Here is a 7,935-nt window from a genome sequence, read left to right as displayed (position 1 = left end):
TCACAGATCATCAGATCATTGTTAAACTGACGTCTTTTGTAAAGCTGAAACTTTATATTTTATTACACAACAGAAACTGGAGGGTTAAAATTTCAGAATAAAATATTTCAGAGTTGGTTTTAACACAAAAAGTGTTATTTTAACTCTTTGAAAGTTAAATGTGTGTTGGAGTTGGGGTTATTTCTCAGAGTTGATTTGGCTGAAGTTAATTTAACTTCTCTTAGTGTTAATTTGTCTCCTCACTTCAAACTCCCTCCAGAGAAGAAGCAGTTTGAACCAGTTTTGTTCATAATTTCATCTTAAGTTAACTCAAATAAAGTGTCAAAATAAAACACCTCTGTGTGTTGTTGAGTTAAATCAGGATAACTCTACAAAGTGTTATCTGTTTACTCTCTAAACGTTCATATAACTCTGGGTTTGACGTTAAACAGGAACTTTGGTCCAGTTTTACTTCATTAACATTTCCAAAATGTTAAATTAACTTTAGAACAGAGTGACTCAGATAAACACTGAGAAAATGTTCAAATTGATTCTTTTATTTTTACTTGTACATTTACATTTATATAATTATGTCTTATTTGTCTCTTGCTCTTTTTTGCAATTTATTTAGAATTTATTATGACCATTTATATATTTTTTGTCTTTGTTATTATATTATATTGTGATGTGTGACTCCTGTTTCCTTGTGGATCAATAGTTTAATAAGTGTAAGTTCCAAATCTGTCCTTCAGGGGGCGGTAGCGTGCGTCGTGACGCAAACCGGGCGGAAGTAGAAAGTCAAGATGTCAACAAGCTCTGATGCTAACATGCTAACAGGCTAATCCGACACAAACTGCACTTTTCCTCCGACGCGTTTATCAAGACTTTTATTTGAATCTGTTCATTTATAAACTCCACGGGTCCACAGGTTTGTCATCCGGGCGGTTTGGAGCGTGTTAAAGTGTGATACTGTGTGAGCAGAAGCTAAATAAAGCTAAGTGCTAACAGCGGCTCGTGCGCGTTCAACAAGAAACAGGTAAAATATATAAACCTGAAATAAACCTGATCTAGACCTGGTTTAGACCTGGTTTAGACCTGGTTTAGACCTGGTTTAGTCCTGTTTTAGACCTGGTTTAGTCCTGGTTTAGACCTGGTTTAGTCCTGGTTTAGTCCTGGTTTAGACCTGGTCCTGGTTTAGTCCTGGTTTAGATCAGATTGGTCAAAAATAGAGACACTGTGACATTTCTTTTTATAAATTGGGACAAATCTGTGTTTTTTGTATAAATCTGTGGGACAGAGACACAGACTCAGGACTGGGACTGTCCTGGGGGACGTGTGTCTCTCTGGGCTCCAGGTTCATGTGAGTGATGCTGTGGAGCAGATCAGAGCAGCTCCAGAGCCACAATCAGCCCGTTTAAACTCATGTGGAATCACAAAATAAACATATTTGATCATTTGACCTCATGCCTGGACAAAAGCTGCAGCCGCTTTTATTTTAGACGAGTTTTTAATGACATTTTTTTGTTTGGCAGCTTTACTTTTTCATTGTTTAGTCAGAACATAAACTCTTCAGTCTGAGCAACTCGTCACAACACCCGTGTTTACTGATTTTTATAAAGAAATACAATTCATATTCTGCAGAATTGAGTTCAGTATTTTGGCTCCACAATATTTTCTGTTTCTCATGTGGCCCCACCTCTGGTCTGGAGGGTTTCAGCTCCTTTTATAACAGTGATCTCCGCCTGTAAACACAGATCCAGACTGTTTTTCTTCTTCTTCGTTTTGCTTTATGGCTCCAGACTGTTCTTCTTCATATTCACGTGTTCTTTGGTTCTGTGTCCTCACAATGGATTATAGTTCTTTGGTTCTGTGTTTTCAGGATGGCGGGAAAGATGGGCGAGGACCGGCTCAAGGAGATGGAGGCTGAGATGGCCCTGTGAGTGTTCTGATTGTGAATCTCTCTGCCTTTCTGTCTGTAATAATATTCATAATATTCATATCCAAAGTACTTAAATTTTAAGTATTAACTACTTAAATTGGTGAGGTATTACTGTAGCCACAGCAACACACACACACACGCTTCATTTTCATCCTGGAGAATCTGGGTGAAGTTTTTGGCCTATTACATGATGACAGTGGGAATGATCCTTTGACCTTCTGGTTTGGGGGACCTTTGCTGCTTCCACTGATCACTGACTGTGTGTGTTTGCAGCTTTGAGCAGGAGGTGCTCGGGGGCCCCGTCGCTGGAGGCCCCTCGGTGATGGAGGCTGTGCCCATGGCCCTCGCTGTGCCCATGGTACGACCCATCATCGGTACCAACACCTACCAACAGGTGAGACCAACACCGACGTCGACACACACCGACACTCACACCGACACTCACACCGACACTCACACCGACACTCACACCGACACTCACACCGACACTCACACCGACACACACACCAACACCTCTCAGCAGGTCAGTCCTCTGCTCTCAGCTACACACCAGGTTCTCTCAGCAACTAAAGGAGCTGTATAAAGTCTGTATTCTCAGGCTACGTTCAGACTGCAGGGTTTAACACTCAATTCAGATTTTTTTGTGAACTAAGATGTTTTTGCGAGGTCGTTCACATTTCCAGTTCAATGTGACTTGTGTGTGACTCCAGTGTGAACATTAAACGCCCCAAAAGTGTCCCACATGTGACACTGGAGGACACTAAACGTGGACGCAGCATCGAGCACCTGGAGATTTTAAAGTTCCTCTCGTGCCTGAGCCAGAACATGAACAACTGACTTGTTTTAAGGAGGAGATTGAGAAGGAGAAGGACCAGGTTTTTGGTCGTGGTGTTTTGTGGGACAGTGTCGGCAACATCACCGGTTTCCTCCTACTTCAGCGCAGAATAGTGACGTTTGTCGCTTGTTGATGTGGTGATGTTGGTGGATGAATGTGACTTGACCGTTCAGAGTGAAGTCACATCTCAAAAGGGTTTTAGGAGCACAGATCCAAGTGTCCTGGGTCACATTTGAACAAATCGGATCTGTGTGGTTCAGACTGTCATTAAAAGATCAGATACAGGAACATAGAGACAAAAAAAATTGATTAGAGTCACTTCAGGCTGCAGACTGAACGTAAAGTTACTGTTTTATAAAAATGTACTAAAATAGACAGACACATCATCCAGGTCTCAGGCTCAGTTCATGTTCAGGCTCATGAGAAGCTCAGAACCTCCTGAATTCCCTTCCTGAGCTGCAGAGGCTGCACTAGCACTGACTCAGGCTGGTGCAGGTGCTGGGGTTTAGAGGGAGACCATCAGATCAGAGACACATTTTAGGTTTAAACTCACTGGATTTAAAACTGAGTCTCATGTGAGGCTCATTCTGCACCAGATTCTAACATGAGCTGCTCCAACTCCAGCAACAAGTCCAATGTTTTTGTCATTACCAACAAATCTGCATTAGAATAGTTCTCAGTCAAATCTGTGTTTGTGGTGTGCAGGTCCAGCAGACTCTGGAGGCCCGGGCTGCAAGCTTCGTGGGACCTCCAGGACCGACCTTCGTGGCTCCAGGTAGAACTTCACTCACATGTTCACAGAATGAGATGAGCTGTGATGATCTGAGGAGACGTAGTGTGAGACGGAGCAGCGCGAGGTCGTCTTAAATAAAGAGCCACAGACACAAAATAATACAAAAAATAAACAATACTGAGGTAAACTTAGTTATAATGAATTGAATGAAAAAATAATCAGCAAATATTTATGTCAGCCATAAAGAATGACCAGAATTACCAAAAATCATATGTTTTAAATACATATTAACTCAAACAAAATAGGAATAACTCTCTCAGAAATGAAAATATTACAGAAATGATAGAAGTGGGTTCTGTAGTTCAGTTCTAACAGTAAAACTCGGTGTGTTTTCATGTTTGTCTCTGACCTTTGTTGTTCTTGTCGTTGTTCGTGGTCAGTTCGAGCTCCTCCTCCCATGATGCGTCCGGCCTTCGTGCCTCACATCCTGCAGCGGCCCGGTGAGTGCGCCCCCTGTGGCTCGGGGGGGAGGGGGGCGGGGTTACAGTGTTGTTTCTGATTGGCTGTCAGGCGTTTCACGTGACCTGTGACCTGTGTGTGTGTGTGTCGTAGGGACTCGGCTGCCCATGGCCCCGCCCTTGCCCCGCCCCCGCCTCCTCCGCCCATGATGGTGGCGCCTCCCCTCCAGAGCCAGACGCAGGTGACCCAGCCCATCCAGCACCTGAGCGTCACAGCGGGGGTGAGAGCAGCCGCCTGTACTCTGTGTACTCTGTGTGTACTCTGTGTACTCTGTGTACTTCATGTACTCTGTGTGTACTCTGTGTACTCTGTGTGTACTCTGTGTATTCTGTGTACTTCATGTACTCTGTGTGTACTCTGTGTACTCTGTGTGTACTCTGTGTATTCTGTGTACTCCATGTACTTCTGTGTACTCTGTGTACATCAATCAATCAATCAAACTTTATCTGTGTAGCAGTTTTCATACATTTGAAATGTAGCAGAAAGTGCTTCACATGCAACAGAAAAATTTCAATACATTAATTAACCCCCCCCCATATATATGACAATTTAAACAGAAACATAAAAACTAAAAAAATTAATACACATAAAGCTCTTTAAAGTTATAGTAAATATGAAAATGTAGAGCTAAAATCAGATGGAGACTAAGTAAAATAGTAATGATGATTTAATTTAAAACAACTATAATAATGATAATTTAAGTTAAAACAGGTAAAAGTTTCAGTTAAAAGCTAAATTAAAAGATATGTTTTAAGTTTACTTTTAAAAATCTGAACACTCACAGCGGACCTCAGATCCTCAGGTCGACTGTTCCACAAACGGGGGCCGTAAAAGCTAAAAGACGCCTCAGCTGTGAGTTTTATTTTGACTCTTGGGACAGTTAAAGATGAGACCTGAGGACCTGAGAGTTCGAGAGGCTCATGTGATAAAAGCAGATCAGATAAATAAATAGGACTAAGACCATTAAGAGATTTATGAACCAATAAAAGAACTTTAAAATCTATCCTGAAGCTCACAGGAGCCAGTGCAGACACTTCAGTACTGGGGTGATGTGCTCTCTCCTCCTGCTCCTCGTCAGCAGCTGCAGAGTTTTGGAGGAGCTGCAGAGTTTTGGAGGAGCTGCAGAGTTTTGGAGGAGCTGTAGAGTTTTGGAGGAGCTGCAGAGTTTTGGAGGAGCTGCAGAGTTTTGGAGGAGCTGCAGAGTTTTGGAGGAGCTGTAGAGTTTTGGAGGAGCTTTAGTGGAGCTGTGTTTTTCTTTGGAAGAGCAGAAAGGAGAGCATTACAGTAATCAACACGGTTTGTAATAAAAGCATGTATTAAAGTCTCTGCACTGGCTTGAGAGAGAAAAGGTCTGACTCTGGAAATATTTTTTAGATGGTACTTCATGTATTCTGTGTACTTCATGTACTCTGTGTACTTCATGTACTCTGTGTACTTCATGTACTCTGTGTACTTCATGTACTCTGTGTACTTCATGTACTCTGTGTACTTCGTGTACTCTGTGTACTTCGTGTACTCTGTGGAACTATATTTTCTGGACTTTCAGGCCACGTTCAGACTGCAGGGCTTAATGCTCAGTTTGGGTTTTTTGTGAAATCTGATTTTTTTTTGCGAGGTCGTTCACATTTCCAGTTAAATGTGACTTGTCTGTGATCTCCAGTGTGAACTTTAAACACTCCAAAAGTGTCCCACATGTTTACAGAAGTTGCCTAAACTCTGTGCTCGTCTCCCAAAATCTGGTCCAGTTGTTGGTAAAATGTCCAGGTCACACGTCCACGGCCGCTTCGTTTGTTTGAGTTTTTATCCTCCTTGTGTTTTTCTCGAAGGATTTTTATTTTTCAGTAACATCTGTAGTCGCACTCGGACATTTCTTTGGCATTCATTTAAAAAACCGCCCGGTTCTGATAAAACCCTCCAATTTGACCTGAATACAGCGATCCCTCTAAATATGAATAAACTTTCTAACCTCACTTTAACGAATTAACTAAAAAGTGGGAACGAATCATGGATCTATTAAAATAAGTGGAGGTGTTGCTGCTTGTTTCTGCCTCCAGTTGATGTAGTGTCACTCAGTGGTTCTACAGCGGGAAACAAAAATCCTCTGGGCCGAGAGAGGATTTTTCTCATAGAACACAAAGTAAACACAAACTGCTCGTGTTCGTCTGACAGGGACCTACAACTTTGTCGGATTTTGTGGCGATTTTTACCCATTTTTAGATCATGAACTTTTTCTCAGCTCAAAACCCTTCAGTCGTCTTAAAAAACATTTTATAATCGTTCGCTCCAGCTCCACTCTGCTCCTCTCGCTCTGATTGGTCAAAGCGATCACATGATCATCTGGAATCATGAGACATTGAGCTCGGCGGGCGTGGAAGGATTCAGCTAAAACATGAGAACAAATGACATATTATGGGAACAAAATAGTAATTTGAGGCCACGATTTAGTATCTTTTTTCACGTCATCAGGCGAATAGAAAACAGAATAATAATGTTTACATAGAACAGACTGAAACTGTGTAATTACTAAGTGTTTTTTAAAGTGACGAGTGGTTTTAAACGAGCCTCTTGAGTCTGTGTGCAGTCGTCAGCTCTGTGTGTGTGATCTTTGTGTATTCTGTGTGTGATTTGTGTGTCACCTGTGTGTGTGTTCTCAGGTGGGGGACATGATGACGCCCATGGGTGACCCCAGCGGGTCTCCGGCGGCCACCAGCAGCACCCCCGTGATCCAGGCGGCGCCCACAGTCTACTCAGCCCCGCCCGCCACCATCGTGCGCAAACCGGAGCGCACGCAGAGGCAGGCCCGCATGGTAACACACACACACACACACACACACACACACACACACACACACACACAAAACACACACGCAGACGCACAAAACACTTCACAACATTCTACAAACGCCCATTTAAACACGAGGGGGCAGCAGTGAGTGCAGACAGAGACTTTTCACACACTACAGGAGAATTTGACGGATTTTTGGCTGTGATTTTCTTCTCGAGTTCAGAGAGACGTGACCAAACATCAGCGACGCTACGATAAAACAAACAAAATACAAACTCAGGAAACAGCGAAAATAATGAGAAGACTTTAAAGTGTTAAATTTAAAGTGCAGCGTCTCATCCACATTATCCAGAGAATTTCTGCTCCACAAATAATGAGTCCAGTTCACAAAACGTCTGAGCTGTGACTTCAGTTTTTTGAGTCGTAGTTTAAAAGTAAAAAGGTGAGTTTGTTTGGTCACGTGTGTCTGTTTCCATCCACACAGCGCACAGATTGAGCTGAAGCTGCAGATTCTCCACAGTGACTCGACTTCCCCAACATTTTATCTCCAAACTTTGATGCTTTAAAAATCCTGGATCTGAAGTTTTGCTCCACATTTCACAAATAAAAATCAGACAGTTTGGACTTGGATCGAAACTACAGTACAGAGTCTGATCTTTTGAACTTTGTGAGTGGAGATTTTAAGTCTCATCAGATTCTCCTCGTGTCTGTGGCGCTTTTTATCACACGTTTAAAAAATCATTTAAGACTGAAAAATCCTGTAGTGTGTGGTGGCATTTAGAGATTACCTTATTTTCCACACGATAGGTCGAGCTCTTAAGCCTCCAACTCCATCAAAAAACGGCCGCGCGCCACAATCCAGAGCTCGTATACACGAACCCACTCAGGTGTCCCAGCACGACTTCAGTAAACTACAAACACAAACACACACAAAACACACAAACGGAAAGGAGGAACGAACCGAAAAAGCCACGAGCGCGACGTGCCGCTTCTAGACACGACTGAACAACTGAGTCACTGCGAACACGCCGACAATCTGCTGGTCCCAGACACAGACACTACTCCCTACACGCCACAACTGAACAAAGCCCAGAGTCACCGTGAACGAACAAACAAACAAAACCACTCACCCATCACACTGTTGG

The 7,935-nt window shown here is 42.8% G+C and overlaps 1 protein-coding gene across 1 annotated transcript in view; it reads left to right on the top strand.

Annotated features, from left to right (window-relative positions):
- The first annotated feature begins 739 nt into the window (after positions 1–739).
- The window catches only part of rbm42 (RNA binding motif protein 42), a 13,250-nt gene continuing 6,054 nt past the window's right edge, over positions 740–7,935 (top strand). The window contains exons 1-7 of the mRNA XM_055163941.1: positions 740–1,015; positions 1,859–1,915; positions 2,192–2,312; positions 3,459–3,528; positions 3,927–3,986; positions 4,099–4,115; positions 6,660–6,812. Coding sequence (XP_055019916.1) covers positions 1,860–1,915; positions 2,192–2,312; positions 3,459–3,528; positions 3,927–3,986; positions 4,099–4,115; positions 6,660–6,812 — 477 coding nt within the window. The 5' untranslated portion in view covers positions 740–1,015; position 1,859. The remainder of the gene's footprint in view (positions 1,016–1,858; positions 1,916–2,191; positions 2,313–3,458; positions 3,529–3,926; positions 3,987–4,098; positions 4,116–6,659; positions 6,813–7,935) is intronic.

This window comes from Boleophthalmus pectinirostris, unplaced genomic scaffold (genome assembly GCF_026225935.1).
Source record: "Boleophthalmus pectinirostris isolate CB_2022bp ecotype Guang Dong unplaced genomic scaffold, ASM2622593v1 HiC_scaffold_6, whole genome shotgun sequence".
NCBI classification, from domain to species: Eukaryota; Metazoa; Chordata; class Actinopteri; order Gobiiformes; family Gobiidae; genus Boleophthalmus; species Boleophthalmus pectinirostris.
This window is presented reverse-complemented; position numbering and strand designations above follow the sequence as displayed.